At 37.7% G+C, this 19078-nt stretch overlaps 1 protein-coding gene across 1 annotated transcript in view; it reads left to right on the forward strand.

The window, feature by feature from the left end:
* C10H2orf73 (chromosome 10 C2orf73 homolog) overlaps window positions 1-19078 on the forward strand; it is a 65255-nt gene that overhangs the window by 34933 nt on the left and 11244 nt on the right. Inside the window, exon 3 of the mRNA XM_059275146.1 lies at window positions 3836-3989. Coding sequence (XP_059131129.1) covers window positions 3836-3989 — 154 coding nt within the window. The remainder of the gene's footprint in view (window positions 1-3835; window positions 3990-19078) is intronic.

The following is a 19078-nucleotide window of genomic DNA, read 5'->3' on the forward strand; positions in this document are numbered from 1 at the left end:
GGGCCATGGAACAGTGATGTTTGCTATTACCTTTTACCTGGACCAAAAGGCATGCACACATACACAGGTACATACATGTTCTGATGACCACACTTTGCAGGTATAGGGAAGAGAGTCCAACAAAACAGGAAAGTAATGAAGGTACCACTGAAGAGAAGATGCAGCTAGTGTTTAGTAATATTGAAAGCACTCTAAAGAGTCTCAATTTACCAATCAGACATTAGGAAAAAGTGTTCATTATTTTCTCTATATTTGTGAAATTAAAGAGACGATTTTGGTAAAAATTCTTTAGGAATTTTGCTTGAAGGTGAACTCATGATCTCTGCTTGCATTATGCTCTAGTGATAAACATGAAGGCCTCAGACATTCCCTAATGGATCCTTTGCCCAGAATCACTAGCAAAATAAGTACTAGCAAAGTAAGTTTCTGCTCACCCAAAGTAAATGATAGAACTGTCTGCCTTACAATCTTTTTATAGGAAAACATCCTCAGGATAGTTACAGTTATGGTTTCAAAGTATGTCTCCTCTAAATGTATGTTGAAGTTTAAATGTCACTGTCAGTGTTGAGAGGCATTGCCTTCATGGGTAGGCCCAGTCTGTCTTCAAGGGCAAGGCTGGCCTTCTCAGCCTTCCTTTCACCTGGCTCTCTTCTTCTTACACTTCATAGGCTCCAGAATTGAAAGCCAATAAACTTAAACACATTACAAATTACCTATCAATGATGGTTCAGCGACACAGACTAAGACACTTAGTGCTTTGAGATGATGTGGGTAAGCACAGAATTGAGGGTACGTACAGACGGTGGCTGTTGGCTAACAGCTGTACCTGTAAGTATTTCTTATTCTCTCTGTACTTTTCTCATCTGTAAAGGGATGCGCCCACCTTAGAATTGTGCTGACAGTAAGTAAAATAAGGCATATATATTCTAGAGTTTGGGCATAATAAGCACTGTCATAATTATGGGATGGAGGAGAAAGCAGGAAGTCCAAGACCAGTAGCAAATGACTATTTTTAGCCAGATAGTGAGAAGACACCATCTGTTTGTAATCTGTTCTAGTATTTTCTTAAGACCTATACCAAGCATTCTTGACTTAAAAGTCCATGTTTTAGTTAATCCTGGAAATATAAGACATTAGTCAATTTCAGTCTATTGTCCTGAATTTCCTAGTTCCTCAGTTTCTGTGAAATGTATTTACAGTTGCCCATCATTTCATTACTATTGGCTGCAAGTTGTTGGCCTAAAACTGGCACTGATTTAATAAACTGAGATCTGTTTCCCTTGTGTCCTGTTCAGGTCTTGATCCTCTGGTATATGTGCATCCCATCTTTTCCAGTCTAAGACTATCTCTTCACAAACCACCTGGATCTTAGTAGCTATGACTTCAGCTTGGAACAGTGCTCCCTTCAATATTGTTACACTTTCTTGATTTCTTGCTTCCCATCCCTCGAAAATAATATTTTTTCTGTCTTCAGCATTTTCACAATTTTATTCTATTTCTAAACTTCTCAACAATGTCTGTCAAGTTGACCCCGTTAGACTGTATTCTGAATATGCTCTTCTTTCACACATACTTGTCCTTTTAGAAGCTAAGCTTATTTGAGAGCAGACTCCTGTGCAGCTACATGGGATGGGCCTAGGAATGTTTCTTCCTTTGTATCAGTGGAGCCTTAATTGTCAGAATTATTATAATCACATGTTCATTCCTCTTAAATCATAGACATCTTTTACTATAGACTCATAGCTGATTTTTTTTTTTTGTTTTTGTTTTTTTGTTTTTCGAGACAGGGTTTCTCTGTGTAGCTTTGCGCCTCTCCTGGAACTCACTTGGTAGCCCAGGCTGGCCTCGAACTCACAGAGATCCGCCTGGCTCTGCCTCCCGAGTGCTGGGATTAAAGGCGTGCGCCACCACTGCCCGGCATAGCTGATTTTTAAAGACATTTATTTTTATTATTTGTATGTGTGAGCAGGTTGGTGTGTTGTAATGCATGTGTGGAGATCAGAGGGCAACTTTCTATCCAGTTCTATCCCTCCACTGTGAGCTCTGGGGATCCAGCTCGAGTTGCCAGGGTTGCTTGGTTTCTGTTGCTGTGACAAAACACCACAACCAAAAGTGACTTATGAAAGTTTATTTTGGTTTATGGTTCCAGAGAGATAAGAGCCTATTGTGGGCAGGAAGCAGGGCAGCCAGCGGCAGGAATGGCAGCAGGAGCAAGGAACTGAGAGCCCACATCTTCAAAGGAAAGCACAAAGCAGAGAGAGCAAGCAGGACCACCTGCAGGAAGGCAGTTCCTCCTAAGCCTCCCCAAAAGGCACCACCAATTGAGGACCAACTATTCAAATTCCTGAGCCTGTGTGGAACATTTTTCTCTTAAACTGCCACACTTGGCAAGTGTTTTCACCTTCTGAGCCTTCTCACCAATCCAACATTTAATTTCTTACACCCACGATCACATTGAACCCTAATCAGATCCCGAACTTCCAGGTGTGGAGTTGCCTTCCTTCAAGCCTCTCCTCCTTGATCAAGCAGTTTTAGTGTTTTCGTCAGAGTTGACTAACAGTTCATTGCTCTCTCAATTTCTAAGGGTTGAAATGCCACAGATGCTAAGAATCCATCAGTTCTCTTTTCTACACAGCATTTAGTACTGACATTTCAGTAACATTGGAGATAGTTTCCCTTAGGGCAGTTTTTTTTTTTTGAAAAATTTACAGATTTATGAATTATGTGAGTTATGTGAGTTATGCTCAGAATTATGACATGAAATAGAAGAGAAAGCAGTAAAATAGAAAGTGTCCTGCAATAATCATAACAAAAATTTCATGACAGTTGTGTTTCACTTTTATATATGTATAGCATTATATGCTCTTGTAGGATTTAAAATGTATTCCATGATATAGGGTGGGTTATGGACTAGCAAGTTTGCAAAATATCGTTTTAGACAATACATTATTTGTTTTGCAATAATAAAAAGAAAAGAATATAATTTTAGATTAAATCATGTTTAACATATGTGTGCATAGTCTATAAATAAAATAAGTATAAGAAATTAAGAACAAGCCGGGAGGTGGTGGCGCACGCCTTTAATCCCAGCACTTGGAAGGCAGAGCCAGGCAGATCTCTGTGAGTTCGAGGCCAGCCTGGGCTACCAAGTGAGTTCCAGGAAAGGCGCAAAGCTACACAGAGAAACCCTGTCTCGAAAAACCAAAACAAAAACAAAAAAAAAGAAATTAAGAACAAATATAACTACTGTATTAATTTTTATGTCTCTATTACTAGAAGGTAGTGTAATAATTGAGCAGATATAGTTTAACTAAAATATATGACTGTTTTTAGATACCATTTACAAGCTAGTGTCCTTGTGAAAACATTTACTTCTATATTTAAGAATCCCAGGGGATAGTCTCAGTAAAGTGCTCACTGTGTTACCATGAGAACCAGAGCTTGGATCTCTAAGATGGGCATGTCTGTAATCTCAGCACTGGGGGCCAGGACAGAAAAGGGATGGGAGGAGGAAGCAGATATGGGCAGATTCCTGAAGCTCATTAGCCAGCCAGTATAGCAGCATTAGTGAGCTCCAGGTTCAGTGGCAGACCCTGTCTCAATAAATAAAATGGAAGTGCAACAGAGGAAGACACCCAATGTCATGTTCTCCATATGTATACACATATACACATGCACACACACACATACACCATACACATAAAAAGTGAATAATATTTTAATTCTAGACTAATACTTTGTTATATTAAATCACTGAATATTGATAAACTTCAAGCATCAAATGAAAATTTCTATCATTATTTAACAGTGTGTTTCCATTTTTTTTTCTATGTAGAGAAAATGGTGGTTACATAGTGAAGCAGGAGAACCTGTCTCCCAACCATCTTATGACACCAACAGCACCCAGAGGAGTGATTTTCAAAAGCCAGCATGCCCGCTGGTTTTGCCAGTCAAACACAACAGGATGCGAAAACCTTCTTGTGGAATAGGTAATGTCAGCCATGGTAAAACTTTTTTATTACTCACTTTTCTGCTATTGAGTTAATATGTATTAGATGTGTGGGCACCTTCTGAGAAAATAACTTCTCTACAGGAGTTGAAAATACATGGACAGCATAGCCCTCTGAAAGGCTTTCCAGTGGATAGCAGATCTCCAGACACTGTGCATTAGTTACAACAGTGTTAAAGTCAGAAACTTCAGTTTTGCCACCAAATTCTAAAAACTTTAACTATTAAAATAGCATCTAGCCCTAAATGGCAGAATCTGAAAGTCTACTCTGAGGGGCACTGGTTGCTGTGGGGTGGAATGTCCCTCATAAGTTTTTGTGTTTGAACACTTGATCTCCAGACAGTGATGTGTTTGTAGAACCTTCAGGATGTGGACACCCCACCCCTTAGGATAGCCCAACCCAACTTCTTCTTTTCTCTGTCTGCCTCCTAATTGTCAATGCAGTGTGACTACATGCCTTCCCTGCCATGATGGACTCTATTCCTCTGGAACTGTAAACCAAAACGAATCCTTTTTCTCTTAAATTGCTTTATATCAGAGCATTTTGATGCTAATTGTTATTGATCTTTATAGCTAAGTGCTTAAAAAAAGAAGAAATAGTCAACTAAGTTTTATGAAACATGAATTTAAAAGTTAAATAAAAAAATTAACAAGAACAAGCATAATGACTTCCAAAACATACTTCCCTAATTTTTATCATCTCACTCCTATTTTTAGATCATCTCATGATTGATGTTTAAAATACATAACTTGGGAAATACTATTATAGATTATTAAGTATTTTTAGATATAAAATGATTTTACCTGACAATATCATTGTAGTAAACTGAGTCACATTTTATTAAAACCATAATGCTAATGAGAGTCAACAAAAGATTCCTTTTAGAGATCTTTAATACTTTGACTTCTGTGATTTGGTCAGTCTAGTTGAAGATACATAGGTTAGCTAGACCAAAGTTCACAGCATTAGAAAATAGAAAATGATCGTATGCAGCATGATTCCTAGCTCCAGAGTAGGGGTCATGAAAAGGGCTAACTAGTCATTTCTGACCATGGCCTCTCCTTTAGAAAGCAGTTTTATGCTTCTGACTCATGATGTAGAGTGAGCACAGACAGCTACATTTTCTACGTCCTAAGACTCCATAAAATAGTAGCAGAGAAATAAGCAATAAAGATGAAGCAAATGTAAGGAAACTTTTTATGGCATGCATGTGAGAAAGAATGGAAGCCTACTGGTGAGCCAAAGAGAATAAAGAAGCAATGTCTAAAAAGAAATGCAGAAAAGAAAAGCAGATCTTTATAATGGAACCTCAGCCATGTCAGCAGACACAGGAGAGGACAAGAATGAAGAGAATAAGAAAGCATTATTCCAAGTCAGGCTTTCGCACACAGCAGTTCTACCCTGTCTTAACATTAACTACTAAAGAGCTAGGCACGATGGCACAGGCCTTTAATCCCAGCACTCAGAAGTTAGAGGCAGGTGGATCTCTGTGAATTCGAGGCCAGCCTGGTCACCATAGCAAGTTCCTGGCCAACTGGAACCATATAGTGAGACTCCATCTCAAAATTAATAAAGAAAAGAAGGAGAGATGGCTCAGCAACTAAAGAGCACTTGCTTCTCTTGTAGAGGACCATAGTTTGGCTTCTAGAACTCACATGGCAGTTCACAACCACTTGTAACTCCACTCACAGAGGATTTGATACCATTTTCTGGCCTCTGTGGGTTCCTTCATGAACATGGGGCACATAAACTCACAAAGGCACACACATACGTATGAATAATAGAGGACTCTTTAAAAAAAAAATGAAGACTACTGGAGCCTAGACTTTCCTTCTGGTAGAGAAAGGACCTCTTATACATTGGAATCTGATCTCACACTATATGTGATCACTTTCTATTTTCTGTATAGATATGTAGAAAATATATCTTCAGCTAGATTGACCAAATCACAGAGGTCAATTAAAGATCACTAAAAGGAATCTTTTATTGACTCTTACTAGCATTATAGTTTTAATAAAATGTGACTCAGTTAACTATAATGATATCGTCAGGTAAAATCATTTTAGACTGAAAATATTTATTAATCTGTGTAAGGAAGTTCAAAATGTTTTTCTTTTTTTTTTTAACTTTTATTTTGCAATACAATTAAGTTCTACATATCAGCCACAGATTCCCTTGTTCTCCCCCCTCCCGCCCCCCTCACCTTCCCCCTAGCCCGCCCCCCATTCCAATCTCCTCCAGGGCAAAGCCTTCCCCACAGACTGAGATCAACCTGGTCGACTCAGTCCAGGTAGGTCCAGTCCCCTCCTCCCAGGCCGAGCCAAGGGACCCTGCATAGGCCCCAGGTTTCAAACAGCCAACTCATGCAGTGAGCACAGGACCCGGTCCCACTGCCTGGATGCCTCCCAAACAGATCAGGCCAATCAACTGTCTCACCCACTCAGAGGGCCTGATCCAGTTGGTGATCCCTCAGCCATTGGTTCATATTTCATGTGTTTCCGTTTGTTTGGCTATTTGTCTCTGTGCTTTATCCGACCTTGGTCTCAACAATTCTCTCTCATATAAACCCTCCTCATTCTCGCTAATTGGACTCCCAGAGATCCACCTGGGGCCTAGTCATGGATCTCTGCATCCAGATCCCTCAGTAGTTGGATGAGGTTTCTAGCACGACAATTACATCCATTCATACAACATCAAGGGCTTCATATGGCATTTGTCTAATTAGTCTCTTTCACTTCCCTCCTCCCCCTGTACTCCCCCCAGCCAGTTCCCTTTCTCCCACATAGTCCCCACCTTGCTTTCAACCATTCCATTACCTTCTCCACTCCTTCCCTTAAGATCTCTCCTTTTATAATCCCCTTTCTAATTTTATGATCTACATACATAATGCACAATCATTCTCTCATGCATATAAAATTTAAATTTATGTTTCTCATATGAAAGAAAGCACAAGGTGTTTGTCTTTCTCAGTTTGGCTTGCTTCACTCAATGATTTCTATACCATCCACTTTGCTGCAAATGTCATGATTTCATTTTTCTTCATGGCTGCATAATGTTCCTTTGTGTGTATGTACCACACCTTCATCACGCATTCATCTATAATAGCTAGATGGGTTCTATTATTTCCTGATTATTGTGAATGTGCAGCAATAAACATGGATATGCAAGAGTCTCTGTGGTGTGCTGATTTAGAAAACTTTGAGTAAATGCTCCATTTTTAATTTTCCTCACACTTCCGTACTGATTTCCATACAATCTATTGTTTCTCAGGATCTATTACAATAATCAATATATGAGAGCAGCATTTTTCAGGATGGCACCTTCAGCTAGTACAGAGTTTAAGTAACTTGCTGAAGGCCATACAGCAGATGATTGGCACAGCAGGTAGCTGGTTCCAGTGTCTGTGCTTTACTAACACTCTGCTCAGCCTCTGAAATGGTAAGGAAACCTCCCTATAAGAGGCATCCAAAGGGCTCACTGAGTATAACTGGACTTGAAAAAAAGGACACACACCTGCATATCATGAAGTAGCAAAACAAGTTATGAAGAGAAGATTCTCAAACTTCCCATTAAAAAAGTCACCATTTAAGAAATGATTCATGTGAAGTCAAGCAGCTCTGGTGCACATGCTCAGCAAGCTTGGTTCTGTAGATTCTCAGGGAAAATCATAACCTAGCAGGTTTAAGTGGCATCAGTACTAGAACACTTTCTAGTGACATCAGCCATTGAACTTACTAAGAAGGAAACAAAGTTCTTTTTGGCTTTTAAGTGACAAAAACACTATAATTAGATAACATTGTAGGATTGTTACAAAAACTAAATAAAACAAAAATTGAAGTTCTACCACAGTGTTTATACAGTAATAATAAATGGTGGGTATATGAGTCATTAATCATTGCATTGGTACTGGATTAGAACTTAGTTTTTAAAACCTGTCATATTCTCTCTCTCTCTCTCTCTCTCTCTCTCTCTCTCTCTCTCTCTCTCTCTCTCTCTCTCTCCTCTCTCTCTCTCTCTCTCTCTCTCTCTGTGTGTGTGTGTGTGTGTGTGTGTGTGTGTGTGTGTGTTACTCTCTCCCCCTCTCTCTCCCTCTTCTATTGGTATTCCTCATTACTAAGTTCATTATTATATCCTAGGGTCTAGTATAGTGATCAAATTCAACAGGTTGAATAAACAACTGAATATGCAGTTAAATGTCAAACTACTGACTATACCTTCTTAAGTAGGTACTACATATTACTCAAATTTAATTCAAAGTCGTAATGTAATTTAAACTAACAAAGAAAAAGTCCCAACATTGGCCTGAAACAATTCCTATGCAGATGGTGTTTAGATATTAAATTAAAATTTAAAAAAATTTACTGTGACAGTTTAGACTGTGTAAAACTTCAGCTCTGCACCAGTCTTTTACAACATACAAACTATAACAGCATGTACTAAGGCCAGTAGAAAGCAACCTCACATCATTCTGTTCCGCCAGCCCACTTAACTGTGCCTCATTTTTGGAATTTCAGCAATGTTATCTTGTGCTGACAGTGAAAGTGCCCTTTATACCACTACACAGTTTCCTGGCTGCCATCCACAGTTAACAAATGGCCATGCTTCATTATGTCTGAGTCCCTGTAAGAACCAGTCATATATTGGATTTGTGTCATAAAACTTTGTAATTTGGAAAAGTTAATCTAATCAGTGAAGGGTGGCATTTTAAGTTGAAACAAACTCTTGGCTGCTAACCTACTACTTGTTTTATTTTAATGTTGTTTTGAGTTACAGGTTCAGACCCAGTGGTAAAATTACTTTCCTAAGATGAGTTTTTGTTTGTTGTTTCTTTTGCTCCAAGGTGTATGCTTTCTTGCTGCATTTATTTATTTTTTTACTTATTAAAATCTGGCATATGGAGCATCTTAGTTACTTTTCTGTTGCTGTGAAGAGAAATCATGACCAAAGCAATTTATAGAAGAAAGAATTTGTCTTAGTTTCAAAAGGTGAGTTCCTGACCACCATGGTATAGAACATGGCAGCAGGCAGGCAGGCATGGTGCTGGAGCAATAGCTGAGAGCTTACTGTTGAGACAACTACTGTTAGGGTCCAGGAGAAGTCCCGCAAAAGACCACCATCCACATATGCAATCAACAAAAGTGTTTATTATTCCAGCATGCTGGAGCCTGCCATCACACACAAAGGCAAGATGATAAAGACCCCAAGAGGAAAGTGGGGGCTCCTTTTAAGCCTAATTAAGGGGAGTGTCCAAGGAAGTTAGCTCATCTTAGATATGATTGGCTATTGTGAGTGGTAATCATGTTAGTAACTTCTAGTTGGTTGGTGTTAGTTAAGGGTTGGTCAGGGCTACAGTTTTCCATTTTAGAGCAGGTCTTGTCAAGTCCCAGGCTTTGTCCTTATTTGGTTGTCATCTTAAGCTGTTCATGGCTTAGGCCACCAGGCCTCCTTGCTGTTGGGGGTGTTGGAGATTGATTGCCCTTTGTTTGTGGCTCTTCCTCAGAAACTGCTTGTTCAGTCTCAGGAAATGGAAATTGAGGCCTGATCTCTGAGAGAAGACTGAGCAGCCTGTTAGAGCATCTGCTTGGTCCTCTTACTACCACAAGGCTGAGAGAGTGGAAATAGCTTGGGCTTTTGAAAACTCAAAGCCAACCCCCAGGGCACATCTCCTCAAACAAGACCATACCCCCTAATTCTTCCCAAACAGGTCCACCAACTGTCCACCAAGTATTCAAATCTATGAGCCTATTGGGGGTAATTTTATTCAACTACTACAGGGAGCTGGGGAGATGGCTCAGCAGTCAAAAGCACTTACTGCTCTTGCAAAGGACCTGCGTTCAACTTCTGGCATCCATATTCCTCACTCACAACCTGTAACATCAGCATCTGTGGAATCTGAAACCTTTCTGTGGCCTCCATAGTCATCTGAATACATATGCTCCCCCACAAACTCACACACATACACATACATACTCACACACATACATACATACATACACACATATACACATACACACATATATACATATACATACACACTTATAAACACCAAACACATACACACTGACACACCCATACATACACACACTGAAACACACACAAACACACACATATATGTACACAAATAAAAATAAAATGAAAACATCTAAAATATATTATGAGAGCTACAGTTTTTACATTTGTAATATTTTTATGTAGGACTTAAATGAATTCTGCTAAAAAGAGTGCTATTTCCAAGAGGAAAATATTTACTGATGTTTTCTAAGTAACCATAAAAAATTAAGAAATGTTTTCAAATTAAAACTGCTAAGTTACAGTTGGGCAGTGGTGGTATACACCTTTTTAATCCCAGAACTCAGGAGGCATAGGTAGGCAAATCTCTGAGTTCAAGGCCAGCCTGGTCTACAGAGTGAGTTCCAGTACAGCCAGGACTACACAGAGAAATCCTATCTCAAAAACAAGACAAAACCTGCTATGTTAACACCATGTACAGAGCAAGTTGCACATTTGAATGAATCCTGGCTTTGTTTGTAAAATATCAATGGCTAGATACCAACTCTTATTTTAATTAAGTTTCTAAGAATGGATTTCAAACATTCTTCATGGACTTTGACTTGTGTTTATAGTTTTCATTTTATAAGACTTCATTCAAGAAATTAGTTGAATCAAATTTAATTCTATTTTAAAAGGCTTCTTTGTATTTTTTTAATTATATGTAGGTATGAGTGCCTGCATGTGGGTATGTGAGAGCAAGTGCCCATAAATGCCAGAGTCCTCAGATTCTCTGGAGCTGGAGTAATGGAGGGTTGTAAGCCTCTTGACATGGGCACTGGGAGCCAAATTCAGGTCCTTTCTCTGCAAGAGCAACAAGTGCTCTTAACCACTGACCCTTCTCGTGCCCTCCTGAATTCTTTTTTAAAGGTGTGTTTTATTTATGTTATGTGTGTTTGCTTATGTGAGTTTATGTACATCATCATGAGTTTGTATATCCCCTGAACTGGAGTTACACATAGTTGTAAGTCACCACGTGGATGCTGGGAACTGAACTCAGGTCCTAGAACAGTAAGTACTCCTAAACTCTAAGTCATCTCTCCAGCACTGAATTTGAATTCTTACATATCATAACCATCAAGAATCTGAATGTTTTCTTTCATCTTTTCACATTTAGGTGTTGTCTACTGTGTGAATTTTTAGAAAATCTCATATGTTCACGCAGTTGAGATTAGTAGTTATGTGTAATTGTAATAGATATAATGTTTGAGTAGATCAAAAGAGAGACATTCCTCTCCCTTTATTGGTCCCTGTGGAGAAATGGATCCTTTTTAAAGCCATTGTTTTTTACATATAAAAGGTTCTAGATCAGGGTTTACAAGGTGCTGGGTAGTTTTTTGTCAACTTGACACAAGCTAGGGTTGTCTGAGACAAGGGAACCTCAACTAAGAAAAAGCTTCCATCAGATTGGCCTGCAGGCGAGCCTATGGTGTATTTTCTTGATCAATGATTGATGTGGGTGGGCCTAGATGAATTTCTAAATGGTCTTATTAAATAACAAACATGGAGCCAAATATAGGGGCAAAAGCCTTAGAGATCAGGGAAATAGTGAGAGCCACCAGCTAACCTTAACTCACCATGCTGCCATAGCTTCCTAAGAGAGCTACTTCCTGTCTACCCAGGCCTTTATTGCCTTGTTGTTCTGCCCTCTCATTGGCTCTTAGCCCAGCTACCTCACTTCCTTATCACTGCCTGTCTGTACAAACCTCCAGGTCTCTATGGTTGGTACTGGGATTAAAGGTGTGTGTCACCACACTTGGCTGTTCCCTAGTGTGTCGTTGAACACACAGAGACCCTGCTTGCCACATGATCAGATTAAGGGTATGTGCTACCACTGCCTGACTTTTATGTTAATGGCTTGCTATTTCCTCTGATCTCCAGGCAAACTTTATTTATTAACATACAAATAAAATATCACCACATTTCCCCTTTTTTGTCTAAATAAAGTAAAAAAGAATTAAAAAAGTTATAACTAATATAAGAAAAACTATATACAATAAGTACAATAACTATATACAATATATACAAGCAATAAATACATCAACAGTGTCTAGTCCATTTGCATTTGACAAATTTAGAGAAAATATTCCATTATCTGTTATTTTTTGGTGAGTTCAAAATGTACCTAATTCACTTTCTATCCTAACTTGTATTACCAACAGAAAACTATCCTATGATGTCTTTCAAAAGTGTATAAACTTACACACTTTACACTTCTTAGTGAGATTCTTTTTTGAATTTCTTAACAAGGAAAACTGTAACTATGACTATCTAATCTTCAACTCCCTCAGAGACCCAAAGAAGGAAATAATATTACCTAGTAAAACAGGAGTAAAATGTGAGTTGACAGAAACAACCAGCTGCCTGGACAATCATCCAAGGTTTCTCCACAACATTGGGGCATCATCTTCAGCCTATAGGATTAGTGTATCTGACAGACTCATTTGTGAAGTAGGATGTACACAAGGCCTACAGCTTGATCTCACATTCAGTGTGAGTATTCCATGTACCAGATAAACTTGAATTCCATCAGTGTCCTGTCATGATTCAGGATTTCAAATTCTGGAAATAGCTGGTGTTTTTGGAATTCGGCTGCCTATTCTTCTTGGCTTGTGGGTGGCTTCATCTCCTTTATTAAATGCCAGTCTACCATTGAGAGATTATACTCCATCAGCCTAGTTACTCTTTTAAGAATAACTATTTCAGCTACTATTCCACTGCACACCAGAAACCATCTGTCCACTGCCTGTTCAGCAGCGTTCGAAGAAAGGGGCACTGTACCTTTTCTGGATTACAAAGCCACTTTAGTGATAGTGCAATATTGTCCTGGCCTCAGAGGACACCTGTTGCCAAAGCTACAACCACAGTTGTCTTGGCAAGGATAAGCAGTCCTTTGTTTTGTGTCCTGTATGTCCATTTTGGATAGCATACTCTCAGCAGTCGATATGAGGGCACTTTGTTGCCAAGTGGCTAACTTTTGCCACAATGAAAGTTAATTCCATATGCAGTTTTCTTCACTGCCCATATCTTCTCTGAAGTAGATTGGTGCTGCCAGAAGCCAACATGTCTCATAGTGATAAAAAAGAAAAAATTCTAAGTTATTAAAACATGTTAAATGCCATATTCTGTAGATCTCTGAAGAGTTTGAAAATGACCTGTCTATCTAAAATATATCTCTGCTTAACCTTGAAAACATACCTAATATGACTAGAAGTTCGATTGTAATGTCTAACTACTTTAATTTCTTTATATCCTAATAGTTGGTAATAATAACATTCAAGGACTAGCAAATTGCATTACATTGTTAAATGAACTGTATAATCTTGAACAAGATTAAAATATACATATAGCATTTTCTAACACTATCAATCTCAATATATATAATTTGTATACAATATATAAAAATCCAATCCAATGTAAAGTGTTTAAAACTGGTAGTTGTCTTTTAAAAGGAGATTCAATAATCTACCTTTTTAACTATATCATATTTATATCCTCTCTTTTTTATTTTCAGAGTAGATTCAATAATCTTACCCTTTATTATATCATTTTTATATCTTTCTTTTTTTCAAACAAGAAATTTTAATCTCCTTTGTTTAGCCCTTTTCCTGACCATTAACAACAACATCTGGTGACCAACCCTCCTAAACAATGACAACTATCCCACATCCAAAACCCACTGAAAGACCAAAAACCACCTGCCCCACACCACCTCTTGGAAATGTGGGCGTGATGTTCTTAAAATTACTTCCTGCTATTTGTGGGCAAAGGCAGCTTTAGGGGATCCTGAAAAGAAAATTTTAGGGTTAATTGTCAAGTTCTAGGAAAGGTAGCTGTATCATTTGTTGTCCAGTTTCTGCATAATGCCAAAGTTCAGTGCTTATCTCAAGTCCTTGCTCCAATAGTCTGTGAAGCTGGATCATCTCAGCTAGCCATCTGGAAATTGTTCTGAGCAGTTTGTAGTCCAAAGCTGATCTTGGGTGATGTTTGTCAGCTTAGTGGTATTATTATTGTCCAAATGGAATCGTTGTTATGGGGCCCCATTATCTTTCTGGATACTTCAAATTTGCTGTTTAGGCCTGGTCATAATTTCCTGCAGAAAAATGATAGAGACTCAAACACAAAACCATTTACAGGAAGCTAAATGAAGCCTTTTTTTAGAATTAATTAGTACTCTATATGACCATTAATATCATAATGAAAGTTTAATATATATATTAATCTTATAAATTTTTTATAACTTAAGAAAAGTTTAAAAAATCAGAAATAGAACCAAAGAATTGAGATTAGTGGCAGTAGAATAGTCCCTTAATTTTGGTTTTTCTTCTGTCCCATATCAGAAGATGGCTTTTCTTCTGACATGATACAGAGATTTTCATTTTCCTTTTAACAACATGCTTGGGTTTAAAGAAGGAGAGAGTCATTCTCCAACTCCAAAGCCAGCTTTAATTTTTAATTGAACTGGAACTACAAAAAGACCATTTGTGTTAAGTGTCTACAGAGAACAGCAGAAATAAACATTTAGGAAGACTTATGAAATTTTATATGTGATATACCAATAGGCCAAATTACTCCTTTTTTGGGGTCATTTTTTCTAGATGATTTGTCCTTTTCCTTCAGATGTCTCATTTATCCAGTGTTCTTCAGATGCCTTAGCCTTCATTCTCCTGAAAAACAAAAACAAAAACCTTCCCCAACCCTAAAAGGAAGTTCCCTTTATACAAGTAATATCTTATTAAATGAAAAGCATTTGTTAGTTGTATAAGTTAATTTAAATTGAATGGTCATGCTGGTTGATGAACTAACACCTCTTCTAATTAAGAAGTCTCTCTTGTTCAAATTGAACCTTTATCAATTTTGATGGTATCCATGGCTTTTCTTCTCCTATAGAAACAAAAGCAAAACCTCGTCCCCAATGTAACACATATCCTGGTTTCCATTCTGTGGTCAGCACATCTTTAAAGTATATAAGCTGATTTAATTCTGTAGTTTTGTTTTGTTTTCCATTATCCAATGTCTCTCCACAGCTCTTGTTCCTTTCTCATGAGCACTGAGAAAATTCAAAGTCAATAGAGTATTATGTAATCTATTTCTGGGGGGTTTTGTTACCCCTTTCTGTTTATTTAGCATATCCTTTAGAGTTTGATTTGATCTTTTCATGACTGCTTGGCCTGTAGGATTGTGTGGTATACCTGTAATATGCTTTATATTGTAATAAGCAAAAAACTGTTTTATTTTACCAGAGACATATGCTGGAGCATTGTCAGTTATAATTTGTACAGGTATACCCATGGTGACCATAACTGCTAGCAAGTGCATGATTACAGAATCAGCCTTTTCAGAACTCGGAGCAGTTGCCCATTGAAATCCTTAATAAGTATCAATGGTGTGGTGTGCATATTTCAGCTTTCCAAATTCTGCAAAATGAAACACATCCATCTGCCAGATTTTATTCCTCTGAGTACCCTTTGGGTTACATCCTGCTGGTAGTGGAGTTTGATTGTAAAAAGAACAAGTAGGACATTTCCTTATAATTTTCTTGGCTTGTTGCCAAGTTATGGAAAAATCCTTTTTTAAACCTTTACATTGGCATGATGTTTTTATGAAATTCTGAGGCCTCCAGCACATTTCCTATCAATAATTTATCAATCTCATCATTACCTTGTGCAAGAAGGCCTGGCAGACCTATATGGGATCAGATGTGAGTTATTTATAAGGGATGCTTCCTATTCCCGATTATATCTTATAACTGAATAAATAGTGAAGTTAATTCTGACTCATCAGGGATAAATTCTGCAATCTCAACATGTAACACCACTCTTTCAGCATACTGAGAGTCAGTAACTATGTTGAGAGATTCTGAAAAACCCATTAATACCAACAGAATAGCATACAATTCTGATTTTTGAACTGAATTATAAGAACTTTGAACCACTTTACTTAAATTTTCTGATTTGTAACCTGCCTTTCCTTGTTTGTTTGCATCTGTATACAATGTACGAGCTCAAGATATGGGTGTTTCCTGTACAACGAGAGGCAAAATCCAATCAGCTCTCTTTATAAGTTTAATTCTATTGCTCTTTGGATATTTGCTGTTAATCTCTCCCAAAAAATTACTGAAAGCTCTTTACCAAGGTTCACTTTCAGCCCATAATTTGTCAATGTCCTCCTTAGTGAAAGGTATGACAATTTCTGCTGAGTCTATTCCTACAAATTGAAGAAGTCTCAATTTTCCTTTTAAAATCAAGTCAGAGATCTTTTCCACATAAGTTTTTTTTTATTTTTTACTCTGTTTATTTGGTAGAAATATCCATTCCAATATAACGTCTTCCCTTTGCATTAAAATTCCTGTAGGAGAATGCCTAGATGGTAAAACAACCAAAATGCAATCAAGCTTTGGATCCACATGATTCACATGTCCTTCCTGTATTTTCTTTTCTACCAAGGCCAATTCTGTCTCAACTTCAAGTGATAATTCTCTTGGACTATTTAAGTCCTTGTCACCTTCTAAGTTTTTGAACAAATTATTCAGTTCATCATTTTTTACCTCAACAATAGTTCGTTGATGGGAAATGTCTACAAATAATCTTTGAAAGTCATTAAGTGTCTGTAGTCTATCTCTCCTAATTTGCACCTTTTGGGGTCTAATATTTTGTAGACCTATTTTATATGCTAAATAATTAGTAAAATTTCCTCTCTGTATCTTTCAGGAGCAATTTCTAATCCCCAAAAAGGCAAATTTTTCTTTATTTCCTCAAACATTCTTTCTAATGTATTTGCATTTGAATCACCTAGTAAAATATCATCTATGTAATAGTAAATTATAGATTTAGGCATTTTTTATGTATTACTTCCAGTGGCTATTATACAAAATATTGACACAGGTTTGGGCTATTGAACATTCCCTGTGGGAGAATCCTCCATTGATATCTCTTAACTGGTTGAGAATTATTATAAGTAGGCACCATGAAGGCAAATCTTTCTCTTTCTGTTTCTTGTAAGGGTATTGAAAAGAATCAGTCTTTTAAACCAATAACTGTAAGAGGTCATCCTTTAGGTAACAGAGTAGGCAAAGGAATTCCAGATCGTAGAGAGTCCATTGGCTGAATTACTTTGTTAATTGCTCTCAAGTCTGTTACCGTTCTCCATTAACCAGATTTCTTTTTAATAACAAATACAGGAGAATTCCAAGGGCTGGTTGATTCTTCAATATGCTGAGCATTTAACTGCTCTTGTACCAGCTCTTCTAAAGCCTGAAGTTTCTCTGTTGTTAAAGACAATTGCTGAACTCATACAGGATTGCCTGTTAACCATTTTAAAGATAGAGCTGTTGGTGTCTTTGGAAGATCAGCACTTGTTGTGCCCTGTTCTTGTACAATCTGGATGGCTGATGATGACTCTTTAGAATAATACCTCCTAATATTTCCTCAGAAACATGTGTTAGTTTGATTTGTTTCTGAGGTTGGAGGAATGTTAATCTGAGTATTCCATTGTTATAATAGATCATGGCCCCATAAGTTCATAGCTATATTAGCCACATATGGCTTTAATTTTCTTCTCTGTCCTTTTGAACTTATACATTCAAGCTATCTTGCACTCTGTTTCACTTGAGATAATGTTCCAATCCCTAACAGCTGAACATTTACGTCCTGAAGAGGCCAATTTGGATGCTAAAATTCTGGTGCAATTATCGTCACGTCTGCACCCATGTCTACTAAACTTTCCAAGAAAATGTCATTTATTTGTATTTTTAATTTTGGTCTTTGTTCATGTATAGAAGGTTGCCCAAAAATTCGCTTTATGGTTTCTCCTGAATTTTCTATTCTCTCTGCTACAGCTGTTCTATCACCTCAAGCAGCCTGGTTTATTCCAATAGGCATTTGGTTATTTAATTGCTCTGAGAAGGGGTTTCTTCTATGATGGCAGGAAAGGTCTGAATTGAATTTGCTGTGGGGGCCTGCATGAGGCCCCTCTGGGAGGTTCCTGAGGACAGAGGCAAAGGATTACCTGTCTGTCCCTTGTTGATCTACATTTGTTGGTCCAATGTTTACCCTTATCACACCTTCTGCATAATCCAGAAAGGAGGGACATTCTGTCACCATTGGTCCTTGAATAAACATTCTTTCTAGAAATGCCATGTTTACACTCCATTTTTAAATGACCTTGTTTTCCACACCCAAAACATCTGACATTTTTCCTCAAAGCTTTTGAAATTACTTCTCCTATCCACATATCATCATGGTCATGAGACTCAATATTAATTGTGTCCCTGAGCCAATCCTCCAAGGGTGCAGATCTTGCCTTTAATGGCTTAATTATTCTTTTGCATGCTGCATTCATGTTCTTAAAAGCCAAAGATTCAATTATTATCTGTCTAACTTCTGAATGTGGTATCATTCTATTTACTGATGAAGACAACCTTTGTAAGAAATCTAGGAAAGATTCTCTAGGGCCCTGTATAACTTTTGTGAATGATTCAATTTTCTTTCCTGCTTCCTCAATTCTGTCCCATGAATTCATGGCTGCCATGCAGCATAGAATTAAGGTTTGGTTATCATGTAAACATTGTCTTTGTATATCAGCATATTTGCCTTCTCCAAGAAACTGATACTGGGAAATTTCCACACCTCTGGTTCTACACTGGTGTTCTATTGTCTTAGCCTCCTCCTTAAGCCAGGTCTGCCACTGTAATTGTGCTCTGGATTCCAGGACAGCTGTTACCAATTATTTCCAGTCCTGAGGAATTACAAATTGACCATGAGTTTAACATTTGTTTTACAAATGGAGAATGCATGCCATATGATAGTATAGCTTCCTTAAATCTCCTTAAAACTAACATTTCTACCAGAGTCTAATTAGCTTGTACACACCCTTGAGCAGGTAGTTCCTGTAAGGCTACCAGATAAATTAAGTTTGATTGTTTGAAAACAGGCTGTCTCTCTGTAACTATATAATTCAATCCTATAATAATTTTACCTTTAAATTCTTCTGTCTGGGTCTGAATTTCTCTATAATTCATT

The sequence above is a fragment of the Peromyscus eremicus genome, chromosome 10 (assembly GCF_949786415.1).
Source record: "Peromyscus eremicus chromosome 10, PerEre_H2_v1, whole genome shotgun sequence".
NCBI lineage: Eukaryota > Metazoa > Chordata > Mammalia > Rodentia > Cricetidae > Peromyscus > Peromyscus eremicus.